The sequence below is a fragment of the Musca autumnalis genome, unplaced genomic scaffold (genome assembly GCF_047663935.1).
Source record: "Musca autumnalis isolate F117 unplaced genomic scaffold, ASM4766393v1 scaffold_2, whole genome shotgun sequence".
NCBI lineage: Eukaryota > Metazoa > Arthropoda > Insecta > Diptera > Muscidae > Musca > Musca autumnalis.
The window spans coordinates 175,474,054-175,495,735 of record NW_027411755.1 but is presented as its reverse complement, the minus strand read 5'-3'; the positions used below and the strand labels follow the sequence as shown (position 1 = coordinate 175,495,735).

Below are 21,682 nucleotides of genomic sequence, written 5' to 3'. Positions count from 1 at the left end.
TATTTCAGTAAGTTACTCAACTCCCGGTGCTCATCGAACTATTTAATGTTGATTCCATCAACGCTTTGCATGATTTATCATAATCCATCTTAAACTGGTTGGTTGTTTCTCCTCAATTGGATGAGATCCTTTGTAACGTAATAATCTTTTCTTCGCTGTCATTCTGGGTTTGTTGTTAGTTAAAATAATCTTTCCGAGAGGTTCTATAGAAGCACCTTTTTTTTCAGAAAGTGCATATAGAAGCAACGCTTCATTTCAAAAATGAATCTGACGATCCTTTCTTTCAGAAAGGGTCTATAGGAGAACATTTTCTTTCAAAAAGGGTCTATAGAAGGACCCTTTCTTTCATAAAGGTGCTATAGAAGGAACCTTTCTGTCAGAAAGGTCCTATAGAAGCAAACTTTCTTTCCAAAAGGGTCTATAGAAGGAACCCTTCTATCAGAAAGGGTCTCTAGAAGAACCTTTCCTTTTTTGAAGGGGTCTATAGAAGGGCACTTCTTTTTAGAAAGAGTCTATAGAAGGACCCTTACTTTTAGAAAGGGTCTATTAAAGGACCCTTCTTTTAGACAGGGTCTAAAGAAGCAAACTTTCTCTTAGAAAGTGTTTATAGAACTACCCTTTCTCTCAGAAAGGGTCTATAGAATCACACTTTCTCTGAGAAAGAGTCTATAGAAGCACAATTTTTCAGAACGGGTTTAAAGGAAGACCCTTTATTTCAAAAAGGGTCTATAGAAGGACCCTTCCTTTTAGAAATGGTCTATAAAAGGGCCCTTCCTTTTAAAAAGAGTCTATAGAAGGATCCCTCCTTTTAGAAATGGTATATTGAAGCACCCTTCCTATTAGAAAGGGCCTATAGAAGCATCCTTTCTCTTAAGGGTCTATGGAAGCAACCTTTTTCAAAAAGGGTATTTAGAAGCACCCTTTTTCAGATTTTCTCTTTGAAATGGTGTAAAGAAGCACCCTTCCTTTTAGAAAGGGTCCATAGAAGCACCCTTCCTTTTAGAAAGGGTCCATAGAAGCACCCTTCCTTTTAGAAAGGGTCCATAGAAGCACTCTTCCTTTTATAAAGGGTCCATAGAGGCACCCTTCCTTTTAGAAAGGGTCCATAGAAGCACTATTTCTATTAGAAAGTGTATATAGAGGCACTCTTTCTATTAGAATGTGTATATAGAGGCACTCCTTCTCTTAGAAAGTGTATATAGAGGCACTCCTTCTCTTAGAAAGTGTATATAGAGGCACTCCTTCTCTTAGAAAGTGTATATAGAGGCACTCTTTATTTCAGAAAGGTCCTATAGAAGCACTCTTTATTTCAGAAAGGTCGTATAGAAGCACTCTTTATTTCAGAAAGGTCCTATAGAAGCACTCTTTATTTCAGAAAGGTCCTATAGAAGCACTCTTTATTTCAGAAAGGGTCTATAGAAGCACCCTTTCTTTCAGATTGGTTCTATAGAAGCACCCATTCTTTCAGAAAGGTTATATAGAAGCACCCTTTCTTTCAGAAAGGTTATATAGAAGCACCCTTTCTTTCAGATTGGTTCTATAGAAGCACCCATTCTTTCAGAAAGGTTATATAGAAGCACCCTTTCTTTCAGAAAGGTTATATAGAAGCACCCTTTCTTTCAGAAAGGTTATATAGAAGCACCCTTTCTTTCAGAAAGGTTATATAGAAGCACCCTTTCTTTCAGAAAGGTTATATAGAAGCACCCTTTCTTTCAGAAAGGTTATATAGAAGCACCCTTTCTTTCAGAAAGGTTATATAGAAGCACCCTTTCTTTCAGAAAGGTTATATAGAAGCACCCTTTCTTTCAGAAAGATTATATAGAAGCACCCTTTCTTTCAGAAAGGTTATATAGAAGCACCCTTTCTTTCAGAAAGGTTATATAGAAGCACCCTTTCTTTCAGAAAGGTTATATAGAAGCACCCTTTCTTTCAGAAAGGTTATATAGAAGCACCCTTTCTTTCAGAAAGGTTATATAGAAGCACCCTTTCTTTCAGAAAGGTTATATAGAAGCACCCTTTCTTTCAGAAAGGTTATATAGAAGCACCCTTTCTTTCAGAAAGGTTATATAGAAGCACCCTTTCTTTCAGAAAGGTTATATAGAAGCACCCTTTCTTTCAGAAAGGTTATATAGAAGCACCCTTTCTTTCAGAAAGGTTATATAGAAGCACCCTTTCTTTCAGAAAGGTTATATAGAAGCACCCTTTCTTTCAGAAAGGTTATATAGAAGCACCCTTTCTTTCAGAAAGGTTATATAGAAGCACCCTTTCTTTCAGAAAGGTTATATAGAAGCACCCTTTCTTTCAGAAAGGTTATATAGAAGCACCCTTTCTTTCAGAAAGGTTATATAGAAGCACCCTTTCTTTCAGAAAGGTTATATAGAAGCACCCTTTCTTTCAGAAAGGTTATATAGAAGCACCCTTTCTTTCAGAAAGGTTATATAGAAGCACCCTTTCTTTCAGAAAGGTTATATAGAAGCACCCTTTCTTTCAGAAAGGTTATATAGAAGCACCCTTTCTTTCAGAAAGGTTATATAGAAGCACCCTTTCTTTCAGAAAGGTTATATAGAAGCACCCTTTCTTTCAGAAAGGTTATATAGAAGCACCCTTTCTTTCAGAAAGGTTATATAGAAGCACCCTTTCTTTCAGAAAGGTTATATAGAAGCACCCTTTCTTTCAGAAAGGTTATATAGAAGCACCCTTTCTTTCAGAAAGGTTATATAGAAGCACCCTTTCTTTCAGAAAGGTTATATAGAAGCACCCTTTCTTTCAGAAAGGTTATATAGAAGCACCCTTTCTTTCAGAAAGGTTATATAGAAGCACCCTTTCTTTCAGAAAGGTTATATAGAAGCACCCTTTCTTTCAGAAAGGTTATATAGAAGCACCCTTTCTTTCAGAAAGGTTATATAGAAGCACCCTTTCTTTCAGAAAGGTTATATAGAAGCACCCTTTCTTTCAGAAAGGTTATATAGAAGCACCCTTTCTTTCAGAAAGGTTATATAGAAGCACCCTTTCTTTCAGAAAGGTTATATAGAAGCACCCTTTCTTTCAGAAAGGTTATATAGAAGCACCCTTTCTTTCAGAAAGGTTATATAGAAGCACCCTTTCTTTCAGAAAGGTTATATAGAAGCACCCTTTCTTTCAGAAAGGTTATATAGAAGCACCCTTTCTTTCAGAAAGGTTATATAGAAGCACCCTTTCTTTCAGAAAGGTTATATAGAAGCACCCTTTCTTTCAGAAAGGTTATATAGAAGCACCCTTTCTTTCAGAAAGGTTATATAGAAGCACCCTTTCTTTCAGAAAGGTTATATAGAAGCACCCTTTCTTTCAGAAAGGTTATATAGAAGCACCCTTTCTTTCAGAAAGGTTATATAGAAGCACCCTTTCTTTCAGAAAGGTTATATAGAAGCACCCTTTCTTTCAGAAAGGTTATATAGAAGCACCCTTTCTTTCAGAAAGGTTATATAGAAGCACCCTTTCTTTCAGAAAGGTTATATAGAAGCACCCTTTCTTTCAGAAAGGTTATATAGAAGCACCCTTTCTTTCAGAAAGGTTATATAGAAGCACCCTTTCTTTCAGAAAGGTTATATAGAAGCACCCTTTCTTTCAGAAAGGTTATATAGAAGCACCCTTTCTTTCAGAAAGGTTATATAGAAGCACCCTTTCTTTCAGAAAGGTTATATAGAAGCACCCTTTCTTTCAGAAAGGTTATATAGAAGCACCCTTTCTTTCAGAAAGGTTATATAGAAGCACCCTTTCTTTCAGAAAGGTTATATAGAAGCACCCTTTCTTTCAGAAAGGTTATATAGAAGCACCCTTTCTTTCAGAAAGGTTATATAGAAGCACCCTTTCTTTCAGAAAGGTTATATAGAAGCACCCTTTCTTTCAGAAAGGTTATATAGAAGCACCCTTTCTTTCAGAAAGGTTATATAGAAGCACCCTTTCTTTCAGAAAGGTTATATAGAAGCACCCTTTCTTTCAGAAAGGTTATATAGAAGCACCCTTTCTTTCAGAAAGGTTATATAGAAGCACCCTTTCTTTCAGAAAGGTTATATAGAAGCACCCTTTCTTTCAGAAAGGTTATATAGAAGCACCCTTTCTTTCAGAAAGGTTATATAGAAGCACCCTTTCTTTCAGAAAGGTTATATAGAAGCACCCTTTCTTTCAGAAAGGTTATATAGAAGCACCCTTTCTTTCAGAAAGGTTATATAGAAGCACCCTTTCTTTCAGAAAGGTTATATAGAAGCACCCTTTCTTTCAGAAAGGTTATATAGAAGCACCCTTTCTTTCAGAAAGGTTATATAGAAGCACCCTTTCTTTCAGAAAGGTTATATAGAAGCACCCTTTTGTTCCGAAAGGTTCAATAGAAGAACCCTTTTGTTCCGAAAGGTTCTATAGAAGCACCCTTTCATTCCGAAAGGTTCTATAGAAGCACCCTTTTGTTCCGAAAGGTTCTATAGAAGCACCCTTTCATTCCGAAAGGTTCTATAGAAGCACCCTTTCTTTCAGAAAGGTTCTATAGAAGCACCCTTTCTTTCAGAAAGGTTCTATAGAAGCACCCTTTCTTTCAGAAAGGTTCTATAGAAGCACCCTTTCTTTCAGAAAGGTTCTATAGAAGCACCCTTTCTTTCAGAAAGGTTCTATAGAAGCACCCTTTCATTCCGAAAGGTTCTATAGAAGCACCCTTTCATTCCGAAAGGTTCTATAGAAGCACCCTTTCGTTCCGAAAGGTTCAATAGAAGCACCCCTTTGTTCCGAAAGGTTCTATAGAAGCACCCTTTCATTCCGAAAGGTTCTATAGAAGCACCCTTTCATTCCGAAAGGTTCGGTAGAAACACCCTTTCATTCCGAAAGGTTCTATAGAAACACCCTTTCATTATGAAAGGTTCTATAGAAACACCCTTTCATTCCGAAAGGTTCTATAGAAACACCCTTTCATTCCGAAAGGTTCTATAGAAACACCCTTTCATTCCGAAAGGTTCTGTAGAAGCTCCCTTTCATTCCGAAAGGTTCTATAGAGGCACCCTTTCATTCCGAAAGGTTCCATAGAAGCACCTTTTCATTCCGAAAGGTTTCATAGAAGCACCTTTTCATTCCGAAAGGTTCTATAGAAGCACCCTTTCATTCCGAAAGGTTCCATAGAAGCACCTTTTCATTCCGAAAGGTTCTATGGAAGCACAATTTCATTCCGAAATGTTCTATAGAAGCACAATTTCATTCCGAAATGTTCTATAGAAGCACCCTGTCATTCCGAAAGGTTCTATAGAAGCACCCTTTCATTCCGAAAGGTTCTATAGAAACACCCTTTCATTCCGAAAGGTTCTATAGAAACACCCTTTCATTCCGAAAGGTTCTATAGAAACACCCTTTCATTCCGAAAGGTTCTATAGAAACACCCTTTCATTCCGAAAGGTTTCATAGAAGCACCTTTTCATTCCGAAAGGTTTCATAGAAGCACCTTTTCATTCCGAAAGGTTCTATAGAAGCACCTATTCATTCCGAAAGGTTTCATAGAAGCACCTTTTCATTCCGAAAGGTTCAATAGAAGCACCTATTCATTCCGAAAGGTTTCATAGAAGCACCTTTTCATTCCGAAAGGTTCTATAGAAGCACAATTTCATTCCGAAAGCTTCTATAGAAGCACCCTTTCATTCCGAAAGGTTCTATAGAAGCACCCTTTCATTCCGAAAGGTTCTATAGAAGCACCCTTTTATTCCGAAAGGTTCTATAGAAGCACCCTTTCATTCCGAAAGGTTCTATAGAAGCACCCTTTCATTCCGAAAGGTTCTATAGAAGCACCCTTTCATTCCGAAAGGTTCTATAGAAGCACCCTTTCATTCTATAGAAGCACCCTTTTGTTCCGAAAGGTTCTATAGAAGCACCCTTTTGTTCCGAAAGGTTCTATAGAAGCACCCTTTTGTTCCGAAAGGTTCTATAGAAGCACCCTTTTGTTCCGAAAGGTTCTATAGAAGCACCCTTTCATTCCGAAAGGTTCTATAGAAACACCCTTTCTTTCAGAAAGGTTCTATAGAAGCACCCTTTCTTTCAGAAAGGTTCTATAGAAGCACCCTTTCTTTCAGAAAGGTTCTATAGAAGCACCCTTTCTTTCAGAAAGGTTCTATAGAAGCACCCTTTCATTCCGAAAGGTTCTATAGAAGCACCCTTTCATTCCGAAAGGTTCTATAGAAGCACCCTTTCGTTCCGAAAGGTTCAATAGAAGCACCCCTTTGTTCCGAAAGGTTCTATAGAAGCACCCTTTCATTCCGAAAGGTTCTATAGAAGCACCCTTTCATTCCGAAAGGTTCGGTAGAAACACCCTTTCATTCCGAAAGGTTCTATAGAAACACCCTTTCATTATGAAAGGTTCTATAGAAACACCCTTTCATTATGAAAGGTTCTATAGAAACACCCTTTCATTCCGAAAGGTTCTATAGAAACACCCTTTCATTCCGAAAGGTTCTATAGAAACACCCTTTCATTCCGAAAGGTTCTGTAGAAGCTCCCTTTCATTCCGAAAGGTTCTATAGAGGCACCCTTTCATTCCGAAAGGTTCCATAGAAGCATCTTTTCATTCCGAAAGGTTTCATAGAAACACCTTTTCATTCCGAAAGGTTCTATAGAAGCACCCTTTCATTCCGAAAGGTTCCATAGAAGCACCTTTTCATTCCGAAAGGTTCTATGGAAGCACAATTTCATTCCGAAATGTTCTATAGAAGCACCCTTTCATTCCGAAAGGTTCTATAGAATCACCCTTTCATTCCGAAAGGTTCTATAGAAGCGCCCTTCCTCCTAGAAATGGTCTATGAAGCACACCTTTTCAGAAAGGGTCTATAGAAGCAACCCTTCTTTTAGAAACGATATTTTAGAAGCAGTTTTTCTTTCAGAAGGGGTCTATAGAAACAGTCTTTCTCTCAGAAAAGGTCTATAGAAGCACAATTTCTTTCAGTAAGGGTCTGTAGAAGCAGCCCTTTCTTACATAAAGGGTCTATAGAAGCTTGAGAAAGGAGAGATACATCTTAAATACAATATGAGAAAAAATTAGTCATCTTCAATAAGCGTAAACATATTTCTTGCCCCTCCCCTTTCATTTCGATTGGCACCAACTCTATTAAATTGAATTGGGTTCAATTTTCATAACAATTATCATTTATGTTGTATGTCTGGTATCAATTTATGTGGAATGGAAAATGAAGCGTGCCATTTTATCAATAGCATGGACAGATACAACATGAACCAGAATAACGAAACAGAACTAAAAAGACTTATTATATGAAGAATAATAATAATGATTTTCCAGTTCTGACTGCTATTTGATCCTCGATGTCAGTTTAAACTGGCGAAAATTGCATGTGCTATGAAAAATTTAAGCGGTCATTCACAAAACACTTTTTTTTTGATTTTTTATAAAAAAAAAAGAAATAATACCAAACGTTATTAGTCGATCTTTTTCATTTGTTGGAAAATAACCATTTTCTGACCAATCGCCGTCTACGAAATACTGCTTTGAAGCGGAGAGAAGTGGGTTACACATAACAATATATGGGGATGGTTTGTATTAAGACATCCTAAATAGGCCCACAAAATTGTTTCATTAGTTTTCGAGTTATAATACATTCGGGTTTACCCGGACTTAATAAAGCCACTGGATTTCAAGTACTCATAAAGAAGGTTAACCCAGCAAAAAGCTCTAATGGAAACGAAGTTTTAGAGTGTTCTCCGAATTCCGATATGCCATTTCGAAAAAAATATTGAAATTCACTGTTGTTCACACATCAGATTCTTCTTCTCGTGACTATACAAAATGTTTTTAATATATGCTATACTTTCTTATAAGTGATCGATTTAACCGTCCATTTATCCATTGTCATTTAGATTAATTTCAACATTGTGTTGGATATATAAATTAATATACCCTTGGTACCTACATCATATCTATAAAATGGTATAGTGAACATTAGCAATTGCATGCCATTACAATTTCCTGTCAGTATGGACGCATTATAGCACATAAAAATATACATATGTATGTATGTACATACATGTACGTAAATCCCTCAATGGACAAGAATGTGCACTATCTAATTGCATTGATGATCATCATTTTGAGTCATTACCCCCCGTACAGTAAAAAGCATCATCCGACACATAATGAAAAAACATTTTACATTTTTGAAAACTTACCTGAATAATCTTTGGAAGACTTATGATATCTATCCCTATCAGAAGATCGTTCACCACCACTGTAGCGTCCGTCCCGTTCATCATGCTAAAAGAAATGTAATAATTTATATATGTAAATATTATGGGATGCGTGAAAAAAATGCCTTCAAACCAAACGTTGTTCCACCTACCTCAACATGATGATTACGGCTTCTGTCATTCGATCTCCTGCTATTATCTGAATATTTGTGGTGTCCACTCATTGCACTTTTTTACACTTAATATTTCATTATATATTTAGGAATAAAATGGTTTAAAATATTCTTCTTGAAATATATCAACTGGTTAAAAAAAATTCCCAAAACAACACACTAGACACAAAAACAAACTGACAGTTTCCACAGATGTTCTCCGTTCTCCAACTGTCAATATCCTGTATATTAAGTAATGCCAATGTTTAAATTTTTTGGCGTTTTTTATTACAAGGATTGAGAAAGCGCCAAGCTTATTAGTTGGGGGAAATAGTAAATGAATGCTAGGGTAGATTCAAGGCAAATTCATATAAGTTATGCCATGTTCAGACTAGCGGTAATTCGCTCTCTATTCGTTGTTCGACCCCAAATTACGATACAATTACTTCATTTCCCATACAAAATTTTGAGAACGAACAACGATTTTTGTACATTGTTCAATTTAAATTACTCTCAGAACGACGATAAAATATGTCCCATCTCGTAATTATGGGAACGAACGACGTGATTCAAATGCTGGTATGAACATGACATTATATGCATGAATTACAACCACTTACCCAGCGTTTACACATGCCAGTGACAGTTCGAAATATTCAATACATACACAATATTTTACTATCACAATTAAATTTTTTGCATTGTCGACTCCACTGACACTTGATTTTTCATGCCAGTAAAATTTTAAACTGACTGCCAGTGATATGTCGAAAATGAAAAAAGATTTGCCGAGACCCTTGTTAAAGTAAGAACAAAAATTTAAATTAAAAAATGTTGTTTTCGTGCCCTTAATTGGCTCCTGTCCATAGGAGAAAGTCTTAAATCCCCGGCCAAAGGCCGGCTACTTAGAAAAAACTTACAATTTAAAAAAAAAATTTCAGATTTTTTCCGTCAGCTGTTAGAGTATTCAATTTGTTCCCAAAAAGTTATGAAATACAAATAATACATCTCGGTAGCTGCAATATATTAGTGGTAAATAAAGACATAATTTTGATGTTTTTCATGAAAATATAGGTTGACAAATAATTTCCCCTCTGGGATAATACAATATTGAAAAGACGGCAATACCAGATTCATTATGTTTATGACTGATATTCGCATTTTTAAAGCGAAATAAAATAAAAATAATAAAATATGTTGTGCATTGTGTGTTTAAGTCTATAATATAATGCAATTTTGTGTGTTATATGTGGTTCAAAATAAATTTGAAATAGAACATGCACTGGCATGTGTAAACACACAAGACCATTACATGCCAGTCGAACAATTTTTTCGGCATTTTCGAGTATAATACATGCACTCAACTGACACCATTTTACTGGCATGTGTAACTGCAGTGTTAATATTATTGTTTCTCACATAAATAAGTATAATAAATGCATTTTATTAATTCTGGGATATTTCGCAATGGCTTGCATTTTTATTTCATCTTTGGGTTCAAAATGGAGTTTGGAAGCAATTTATCCTCTTCACTGATTTTGCTTCATCATCGAAAAGGTTTTTTATGTTCCCTTCCCATCACTAGTTTAGCTTTCGACTTAGACTCCAACTCCACTCCATTTAGATTCTCCGTCTCGTGAATTATCGCCAAAATGTTCGCAAACTTTAGTTTGTATTTTTCTATTTTATAACAAAATCTTCGAAATGTATACAATCTTGAATTTGTCTTTTGTTATTTTACAACAAATTCTTCGAAATTTATACACCCTTGTGTTTGTCCTTTGAGGAAATGTGTCGCAGCTTATAGGGATCAACCAACTGGTTTTTATACCCTCAGCCTTTACGCAGAAAGGGTATATACACTTTCATACGGGCAAAATGTGCCTCATCGAAATAATGGTTTTAGACCCCAAGTATGTTTGGAAGAAATGTGTTTCAGACAATTTAGAGTCGATTGAGCAATGTCCGTCCGTCTGTCTGTCTGGCTGGAGCGCACGATAACTCTCGAACGGATCAACCGATTCGGTTCAAATTTTGGCTTTAGAATATTTTGCCCAAACTTAGTTTAAGTTCGAAGATGGGCTATATCGGTCCACTCCTTCCGGTACCTCCCACACAAAAGTACGAAAATGTTCCGAAATTTTGTGCGCACGATAACTCTTGAAGGGAGTAACCGATTTGGTCCATGTTTTGCACATCGTAAAATTTGTACCAGACTTAGATAAGGTTTCAATATGGACTCAATCGGTTCACTCCTTCGGGTACCTCCCACACAAAATTTCGGAAAAGTTCAGTTTAGGGCCATTTCTCAAATAGCTTTGGTTTTTGTTTTATCAACTTGTATTCACTGCCCCCCATACGACGGTACAAGTTTCATTAGCGGCAAGTCTATACTTCCTGAGAAAATAGCATGAAAGTTGCAAACAACACCTATGACACCGTGTGAGGTGGTTGGAGCGCAAGATAACTCTCGAACGGATCTGCCGATTCGGTCCAAAATTTGGCCTTAGTAATATGTTATCCAAACATAGTTTAAATTTGAAGATAAGACATATCGGTCCACTCCTTCAGGAACCTCCCCCACAAAAGTTCAAAAATGTTCGGAAAAATTGTTCGTACGGTAACTCTTGAAGGGAGTGGCCGAATTGGTCCATACTTTACACATCCTAATATATATACCAGATATAGATCAGGTTCAAATATGGACTATATTTGTCCACTCCATTCGGTACCTCCCACACAAAATTTCGGATAAGTTCACTTTAAGACCTGATATCGAATCACTTTGATTTTTGTTGAAGCAGCTTGCATTCGCTGCCTCAATTACAATGGTAAAAGTTTTTTCAGGGGCAAGTCCATACTTCTTGAGCAAACAGCCCGAAGGGTGTAAGAACCCCCTAAGACACCATATGTAGTGGCTGGAGATCCACTTCCATAATGGTCAATGTCGATCCATTCCTTTTAGTATCTCCTCCGCAAAACTTTTGATCTCTAACTCTAATCAACATTTTTGTCGGTTCAAACGCCAAAATACATACGTTTTTTGGGAAAAAATTGTTTCAATATACACAGGCTGAGGGTATATCTCTGTCGGGAAAGCCGACTGATACTTTTTTACTTGTTTGTAGGTAAATATCTCTAAAGCCACTGCTTATAAAATGTATCGTACGGAGTGCATTTTGCATAATGCTTCAATTCGGCATAGTTTCGTGATTTCGTAGGCTTTTCGTGTTTTTGCGCGTAATCAAGCAAAATTTACCATGTTTTTGAATACAAAAATGAAATCATCTCATTTCGTGTTTTTAGCGAAATCCACATCGAAATTACAGTACTCATGATAGTTTTTTTCCGTACTTTTTAATAGTAAAACTCGTAAAAGAGAGAGGTTGTCAAACAAAAGTTTTTTTAGCAAGTTCGGGAACGCAAAAATGGAAAAAAAAACGTCAAAAAAGCTGAAACAAATGTCAAAATTCGGCGTACCAGCCAATCAGGCGCCGGCATCCATGTTACTATTTTTTACACGCTAAAATTTGTCGAGTAAAAAGGTTTTAAAGAGAGCGCCACTTTTGTTTAAAGAGAAGTGAACATTTAATTTTTTTTTTGTGTACGGGAATGGGGTTTCGGGTAAAATGTGTAGAAGTCGTAAAAATTTTTAAACATTTTTAGTTCTGGAACAATGCTATTACGTCCCGGTCCACACTAAAGCGATTTCAATGAAATAATTTCATGAAATTAGGCGTTTTTTGATCGAGTTCCATACTAAAGTAATTTTCTGAAATTGCTGTAGTGTGGAAGTCGATCTAAGTCCCGGTCCACACTAGAGTGATTTTATTGAAAAAATGTCATGAAATTATGCGTCTCTAGATCGACTTCCATTGTAGAGTGAAATCATAAAATTGCTGCACTGAGGAATTCGATTTCAGAACGCCTAATTGAAATTTTTGATGAACTTTTTTAATGAAATTCACGCTAGTGTGGACCGGGACTAAGAACGCCTAATTTCATGAAATTATTTCATTGAAATCGCTCTAGTGTGGACCGGGACTACATAACCCTGTTTTGCCTAAAAAAGTACCATACATGGCACAATTACCCAGGTAGTGGCATCGTAAAATTTTGAATATGTTATGTCAAAACTTTCTTTATGTTGTTGGGGAAATTACAACAAAAAAATTTTTTTTATAAAGGGATTTGACTTTTCATATTCGATCAGCTGGTGTGATACCACTACCTGGTAGTTCTGCCATGGTACCATATTAATTTATTTTAGCGTTTTTATTTTTCCACTCAATGTGCCACATTGAAGGAATACAAAATCAAAACAAATATCAGCTGTTCGTTTAATAAATAATTCTCTTCTATTTGTTTTTATTCTAATCTCTCTCAGGTTCACGTTTCGCGCGAGACGTTTAGCTTGCACGGAATTGAATCAGCAGTAGCAGGCTAAACAAATAAACAACAGAGTTTGGAATCATATTTCCTTTGGGTATCAGAAGAAAGGAAGCGCCGTGATTTGATTGTAGACACCGAATAACTAAGCACCAAAATGGCAGAGACGACTGCCATGGATGAGTTTTGTGGAACTAAATTTTGGGTAAGTTTTGTGTTTTTAGTGATTGATTTCAGTCAATGTTGTTTTAGTTTTTTGCATACTATATCCACATGCCACATACAGATGTGTTTTATAATCAACTTAATTTGTTGCTAATAATTTTCCTCCCACCACCCGCAACAACTGTGTGTGGCATCATCATGACTAAACTAACCTTGTATTTTGTCAAAATAGTTTTTGTTTATACAATGTACATAGTAATTAATTGTTTGTTTCCGCTTTGTTCTTTTACAGGATCTGAATGAGACTTGGTATACCTTTGATCCTGATTTTACACCATGTTTCGAACAAACAGTTTTAGTGTGGGCACCATGTGCTTTCTTTTGGCTATTTTGTATATTTGATATTTACTATCTGAAGGCCAGTTTAGATAAGAATATACCATGGAATAAACTAAACATAAGTAAATTATTGCTGACCTTGTGTCTGCTGGCGCTGACAGCCATTGACTTTATAATGGCTATGGTGAAGAAGGGCAATGAAGAAACAGCCGATCTTATCTATCCGGTTGAAATATGGACACCCGTTATAAAGTTTGCCACATTTGTAAGTAAAATGGTGTTTGTTAGTTATTGATTTGTTATTAAATAATTTGAAGTGGGTTGGTGGGTACACGTGTAATTATGAAAAGTGTATGGTCTTAAGTGTTGGAAGTAGCAGCAACTGACAGGCAGGCTATGATAAGCACCGGTCAAAATTGTTAACAATGTAAATATTTTTTAAGAGTCAATGTCTAGGACAGGCAACAGCTGTGATAAACAAAAATCTTAAATAGTTTTCTTGTTGATGAATAAACAATCATTGTTTATGTCCAGCAAAGATTTTGGTTTTTTGTATCGGAAACAGTAGAATTGCATTATGGACTTCTCATATTTCTAACCCCATATACTGCATACTTTTTCTATTACAAAAAAATGAAAGACTGTGTAGTTGATTGTTTATTTTAGACATTTTTTATAGGAAGTGGTTTTCGGGTTTTCTAATATCAATATTATTTATAGAAACTATACATGCTCTTTTACACCCGCAAATGTATGAATATCCAGCATTTACTTGTACACGAGAGTTTAAAAATTTCATCCGAAAATAACATTAGTTTGTTGTTATTGTAACCATTATCTGAATACATATTTACATAGTTGCCAATGAATCATATGTTGTGTGATTTATAAATTACATTATGTACGGGTTGTGTTATTCTGTTACAACGATCGTTGATAATTTTTTCCTATTAAACGGGGGAATAACTTATGTTTTGGAATATGGAAATTCAAAGAAGAACAAGAACTGCATTCAGTTTATGTGTTATTTTTGCTATTTTGATATTGTAAATATATTTATCCGGACCTTTGTAGAATGTAGATACATTATCCGCGTTCTTTGGATAAGGCAAATGTATTATCCTTTCTATTTGGATAATATAGATATATTGTTCAAGCCTTTTTGACAATGTAAATTATTATCCGAACTCTTTCAATATGGTAGACATATTATACAGTGCCGTCCACGCTATTTTGACAGTGTAAATATATTATACGGTTCCTTTGGATAACGTACATATATTATCCGCGTTCGTTGGATAATATAGATTCAATATCCACACTATTTGGATAACGTAGATACATTATCCACGTTCGTTGGATAAGGTGTATACATTATCCACGTTCATTGGATAAGGTAGATACATTATCCACGTTCATTTGATAAGGCAGATACATTATCCACGTTCTTTGGATAACGTGGATTCGTTATCCAAGCTATTTTGACAGTGTAAATATATTGTCCGAACTCTTTGGATATTGTACATATATTATCCGGAGCTGTTGGATAACGCTTTTTGGGGTATAAACATATTATCCGATCTCATTCGATATTGTAGGTAAGGTTCTTTGGTAAAGGCAAATGCATTATCCACGCTATTTGGGTAACGCAACTGTATTATCCACACTATTTGGATAATTTAGATGCATTATCAACTTGTTTTTGACAGTGTTAATATATTATTCGAACTCTTTCGATATTGTAGATATATTATCCGATGCCTTTGGATAATGTAAATACATTTTCGGCGTTCTTTGGATCAGATAGATGCATTATATACACCATTTGGATAATGTAGATATCTTATCCACCATTTTTGACAGTGTAAATATATTATCCGAACTCTTTCGACGTTGTAGATATATTATCCGGTGCCGTTGGATAATGTAGATACATTATCCGCGTTCTTTGGATCAGATAGACGCGTTATTCACGCTATATAGATAATTTTGGTACCTTATCCACGCTTTTTTGACAGTGTAAATATATTATCCGAACTCTCGATATTGTAGATATATTATCCGGTGCCGTTGGATAGTGTAAATACATTTTCGGCTTTCCTTGGATAAGATAGATGCATTATATACACCATTTGGATAATATATGTAGATATCGTATCCACCATTTTTTGATAGTGTAAATATATTATCCGAACTTATTCGACATTGTAGATATATTATCCGGTGCCGTTGGATAATGTAAATACATTATCCGCGTTCTTTGGATCAGATAGATGCATTATCCACGTTATTTGGATAACGTAAATGTTTTATCCACACTATTTGGATAATTTAGATGCATTATTTACGCTTTTTTGACAGTGTAAATATATTATCCGAACTCTTTCGACATTGTAGATATATTATCCGTTGCCGTTGAATAAACTAGATACATTATCCGCGTTCTTTGGAGCAGCTAGATGCATTATCCACCCTATTTGGATAGTTTTGGTACTTTATCCACGTTTTTTTTTGACAGTGTAAACATATTATCAGAACTCTTTCGATGTTGTAGATATATTATCCGGTGCAGTTGGATAGTGGATCAGATAGATGCATTATCCACGCTATTTGGATAACGTAAATGTTTTATCCACACTATTTGGATAATTTAGATGCATTATTTACGCTTTTTTGAGAGTGTAAATATATTATCCGAACTCTTTCGACATTGTAGATATATTATCCGGTGCCGTTGAATAATCTAGATACATTATCCGCGTTCTTTGGAGCAGCTAGATGCATTATTCACCCTATTTGGATAATTTTGGTACCATATCCACGTTTTTTGACAGTGTAAATATATTATCCGAACTCTTTCGATATTGTAGATATATTATCCGGTGCCGTTGGATAGTGTAAATACATTTTCGGCGTTCTTTGGATAAGATAGATGCATTATATACACCATTTGGATAATGTATGTAGATATCTTATCCACTATTCTTTGATAGTGTAAATATATTATCCGAACTTATTCGACATTGTAGATATATTATTCGGTGCCGTTGGATAATGTAGATACATTATCCGCTTTCTTTGGATCAGATAGATGCATTATCCACGCTATTTGGATAACGTAAATGTTTTATCCACACTATTTGGATAATTTAGATGCATTATTTACGCTTTTTTGACAGTGTAAATATATTATCCGAACTCTTTCGACATTGTAGATATATTATCCGGTGCCGTTGAATAATCTAGATACATTATCCGCGTTCTTTGGAGCAGCTAGATGCATTATCCACCCTATTTGGATAATTTTGGTACCTTATCCACGTTTTTTTGACAGTGTAAACATATTATCAGAACTCTTTCGATGTTGTAGATATATTATCCGGTATCGTTGGATAATGTAGATACATTATCTGCGTTTTTAGGTAAGGTATTCACACCAATAATTTAGATACATTATCCATGCTTTTTTGACAGTGTAAATATATTATCCGAAATCTTTCAATATAGTAGATATATTATCCGGTGTCGCTGGCTAAAATTGATACTTTATCCGCCTTGTTTGGATAAGGTTCATGCAGTATCAACGCTATTTGGACTATGTAGATACATTATCCACGGTATTTGTATAATGTAGATACATTATTCACGCCTTTTTGACAGTTTAAATATATTATCCGAATACTTTCGGTATTGTAAGTATATTATCCGGTGTCTTTGGATAATATAAATACATTATCCGTACTCTTTGGATAAGGTAGATGCATTATATACAATATTTGGATAATGTAGATACATTACCAACGATTTTTTGACAGGGTAAATATATTATCCGAAATCTTTTTTGAAAAATAAATCTTTCTATATTGTAGATATAATTATCCGGTGACGTTGGATAATGAAGATACATTTTCCGCTTTCTTTGGATAAGATATATGCATTATCCGTACTCTTTGGATAATGTATATGCATTTTCCACACTATTTGGATAATTTAAAGACATTATCCACTCTTTTTTGACAGTGCGATTTCTTTCAATATTGTAGATATATTATCCGGTGTCACTGGATAATATATATGCATTATCCGTGCTCTTTGGATGAGGTAACCCACACTATTTGCATAATGTATATACATTATCCATTGCATTAATCACGCTTTTTTGACAGTGTAAATATATTATCCGAACATGTTTGAGGTTGTAGATATATTATCCGATGTCTTTGGATAATGGTAGATACATATTCCGCGTTCTTTGCAGAATGCTTATACATTAGTTGTGTTCTTTGGATAATGCAGATATTTAGATAATGTAGATACATTATCCACTGAATTTTGACAGTGCATGTATTTTATCCGAACTCTTTCGATATTGTAGATTTACTTTGGATAAATTATCTGCGCATTATCCGTGTTCTTTAAATAAGTTAGATATGTTAGTTGCGTTCTTTAGATAAGGTAGATTTATTATCCACGCTATTTGGATAATGTTGATGCACCTAATATGTGTGTACCTTATCTTTTGTTCTTTTAAATTGATATTATTAATAGTTTCTAACTCTCCTTCCCCTCCCCCCTCTCCTTACAGGCTCTCATTCTACTATTCATTCCATTGAATCGCAAATATGGCGTACGAACGTCGGGTTGTCAATTCCTTTTCTGGTTCCTATTAACAATATTCTCAATACCCAGATGTCGTACAGAGGTGCGAGCTGAACGTGATCGTTCCCAGGTTGTGGAGTCATCGCTGAGCGAACAACCTGACTATTCATGGGATGAATATAAGTACGTTAGTTTTATGATCTATTTTGCCTTCTGCTGTGGTATGCTGTTCCTAAATTGCTTCGCCGATGCCAGACCTCGCGAAACCAAATACAAACGTAGCGAAAAGGAAATTCCAGAAAGTTCAGCCAGTTTTCTGTCACGCATAACATACACCTGGTTTGATAAAATGGCCTGGAAGGGTTATCGTAACCCGCTGGAAGAAGACGACCTTTGGGATTTGTGCCCTCAAGACAGTTGCAAAGAAGTTATGCCAATTTTCGCCTACTATTGGAATAAGAATATACGTAAAAACTATAAAGTTGATCCCACTCAACCCAAAGTGAAATTCAGCAATGGCAAGGTGTCATTTGATAATCCTCATGGTCCAAAGAATGGTAAGAAGCAGGGTGAAGCTTCTATTATGCCACCAATTATTAAGTCATTTGGTGGTGTTTTCCTCTTCGGTTCCATGATGAAGTTTATAACAGATGTCTTGACATTTGCCCAACCACAAGTATTGCGTTGGATTATTGGTTTCGTTGAAGATTATTCAAATCCCGATGAAGAAAGACAACCAGAATGGAAGGGTATATTCTATGCAATATTGCTTTTCCTTTTGGCTGCTGTACAGACAATAATCTTGGGTCAATATTTCCATCGCATGTTTATTGTGGGTCTGCGTATTCGTACCGCTTTGATTAATGCAATTTATCGCAAGGCTTTGGTGTTGTCCAATGCCACACGCAAGGAATCAACTGTTGGTGAAATTGTCAATCTTATGGCTGTGGATGCTCAACGTTTTATGGATTTAACAACATATTTGAATATGTTGTGGTCGGCACCGCTACAAATCGCTCTGGCTTTGTATTTCTTGTGGCAATTGTTAGGTCCCTCCGTGTTGGCTGGTCTGGCTGTAATGATTATTTTGATTCCCATTAATGGTGTGATTGCCAATCGTATTAAGACCTATCAAATACGACAAATGAAATACAAAGATGAACGTGTAAAGTTGATGAATGAAGTTTTGAGTGGTATTAAGGTAAGTAACCCCGGTATAACATTTAGTTTATTTGATTTAAAAAAAATATTTAATTTTGTAGGTATTGAAATTGTATGCCTGGGAACCTAGTTTTGAAAAACAAGTCTTGGAAATTCGTGAGAAAGAAATTGCCACCTTGAAATCCACTGCCTATCTTAATGCCAGTACATCGTTCTTGTGGTCCTGTGCACCATTCTTGGTAAGCTTTGGACATCTTTCCCCAACAATATTTTTTATTTTCTTTGCAGCTTTTCTCCAGTGATGAGAAGTGGATTTATTGAAGTGAAGCCAAACCCATAATGAAATTAATAATTTTCTTTATTTTCCCTAAATTCCACCTAAGATTTCTCTAGTAACATTTGCCACCTATGTTTTGGTCAGTGATGAAAACGTTTTAACACCAACCAAAGTGTTTGTGGGTTTAGCCCTCTTCGAAACTATGAATTTACCCTTGGTCACATTGCCAATGTTAATGGTGGACATTGCAGAGGTATATTGACAAAACCCCAGAAATGCTTAATATGAAAAATAATCTTCGCCAGCATCCATTCATGGAAAAATATCAATACCGACTCATATTATTTAAACAACTTTTACTTCTCCTACCAACAAAAGCTTTTTGAGTAAACTGAAAGAAAAAATCATCGAAGGGGTTAATGGATTCTATTCGTCATCGATATCTATTTTGAATTCTGTCTATCCTAATCACTATTATTTTTCGAACTCATATTTCTATCTTTCATAATTCAATATATTTTTATTCTAATTTTTCTAGGTATCATTGGTCACATTCGCCACATATGTTTTAATTGATGAAAATAATGTTCTCGATGCTACTAAAACATTCGTCTCATTGTCATTATTCAACATCTTACGTTTCCCATTAACTATGTTACCCATGTTGATTTCCAACTTGGTCCAAGTAAGTTTTTCCATTTTCAACAAGAATGTTGTTCTGCGTGTTCTCAACTCAAATTTGTAGAGTTGATTTTAAAGTACTTTTTGTTTGTCCCGTTTATTATGTTGTTATTGTTTTTGTATTGTGTTTGTTGTATTACAATAATATATCCAAAACATAATTCCCAAAATCCCTAACAGTGCTCCCCAAATCCCTTTTGTTTTGGTGTTCTATGTCTTTGTCTTTACCTCAAATGATTTTATTCTTTTTAATATTATTTTTAAAATATCCTTTAAGAGTTATCCCAATACAATTCCTTGATCTGTAAATATGTATGACCTATTAATTAAACAACACTTTGAATATCCCTGATCCTACTAATCCTTATCCCTGCCTCCTTTTTTATACCCTGAGCCTTTTGTCGTTTCAGACGATTCGTAGTCGATTTAGCTATTCTGGTGCGTAACGTACCTATCGAAAATAATTGGACTAAACGTTGAGCATCATAATATTTCTCCAAAACTTATCTCAAGTTCGAAGATAGCCTAGGTGGACCCATTACTTTGGTACCTTTGCCCAGTATCCATCGAAATAATGGTTTCAGACCCAAGTATCTTTGGACGATATCCGTTTTAGATGATTTGCAGTTGATTTAGCCATGTCTGTCCGGCTGGAGCGCGCAATAGCTTTCGAACGGACCAACCGAATTGATCGAAAATTGGTCTTCGGAATAGTTTGTCAAAACTTAGATCAAGTTCGAAGATGGGCCATATCCATCCAGTATTGCTAAAAAAATTTGACCTAAAATGGTGCTCTCGAGCGCATCAACCGATTTGGTAAAACATTTGTTTCTCGTAAAATTTCATCCAAACATAGATCAGGTTCGAATATGGACTACACCTTTTTCAGATGTAATTGGAATTATTTTAATTGTAATTCGAGAATTCTATTTGTAATTCGTAACATTTCATTTGTAATTCGAGAATTCCATTTGTAATTCGAATCATTCCATTTGTAATTCGAATTATTACATTTGTAATTCGAAATATTCCATTTGTAATTCGAATTATTCCATTTGAAATTTGAATTATTCCATATGTAATTCGAATTATTCCATTTGTAATTCGAATTATTCCATTTGTAATTCGAATTATTCCATTTGAAATTCGAATTATTCCATTTGTAATTCGAATTATTCCATTTGTAATTCGAATGATTTCCTTTGTAATTTCAAATGAAATAATTCGAATTACATATGGAATAATTCAAATTTCAAATGGAATAATTCGAATTACAAATGGAATATTTCGAATTACAAATGGAATAATTCGAATTACAAATGGAATGATTCGAATTACAAATGGAATAATTCGAATTTCAAATGGAATAATTCGAATTACAAATGGAATGATTCGAATTTCAAATAGAATAATTCGAATAACAAATAAAATAATTCGAATTACAAATAGAATAATTCGAATTACAAATGGAATAATTCGAATTACAAATGGAATGTTACGAATTACAAATAGAATTCTCGAATTACAAATGAAATGTCACGAATTACAACTAAAATGTTTCGAATTACATCTGAAAAAGGTGTATATCGGTCAAGTTTTTCGGGCACATCCATCACAACATTTTACAAAAGTGAAGCTTAAGGGCAGATCGTTTTGAATTTGTCTGCATTAGGTTGTCTTCGCGGCCCCTATTACAATGGTACATTTTTTCTAGGTACATTCT

General features: G+C 35.1%; 2 protein-coding genes across 18 annotated transcripts in view; one reads left to right on the top strand and one right to left on the bottom strand.

Moving 5' to 3' along the window:
* LOC141394869 (uncharacterized) overlaps nt 1-8,596 on the bottom strand; it is a 61,950-nt gene extending 53,354 nt beyond the window's left edge. The window contains exons 1-2 of the mRNA XM_073969949.1: nt 8,349-8,596; nt 8,179-8,263 (exon numbers count right to left, since the gene is read on the bottom strand). Coding sequence (XP_073826050.1) covers nt 8,179-8,263; nt 8,349-8,420 — 157 coding nt within the window. The 5' untranslated portion in view covers nt 8,421-8,596. The remainder of the gene's footprint in view (nt 1-8,178; nt 8,264-8,348) is intronic.
* MRP (Multidrug-Resistance like Protein 1) overlaps nt 1-21,682 on the top strand; it is a 117,926-nt gene that overhangs the window by 23,515 nt on the left and 72,729 nt on the right. For 12 of the 17 annotated variants that reach the window (XM_073969955.1, XM_073969957.1, XM_073969958.1 and 9 more), the window contains exons 2-6: nt 12,736-12,942; nt 13,195-13,506; nt 17,827-19,041; nt 19,103-19,240; nt 19,817-19,963. In XM_073969955.1, the coding sequence (XP_073826056.1) occupies nt 12,895-12,942; nt 13,195-13,506; nt 17,827-19,041; nt 19,103-19,240; nt 19,817-19,963 (1,860 nt within the window). In that variant the 5' untranslated portion in view covers nt 12,736-12,894. Of the gene's footprint in view, nt 1-12,735; nt 12,943-13,194; nt 13,507-17,826; nt 19,042-19,102; nt 19,241-19,384; nt 19,532-19,816; nt 19,964-21,682 lie in introns of all 17 variants that reach the window. The other 5 variants (XM_073969951.1, XM_073969961.1, XM_073969966.1 and 2 more) reach the window with 1 other exon arrangement.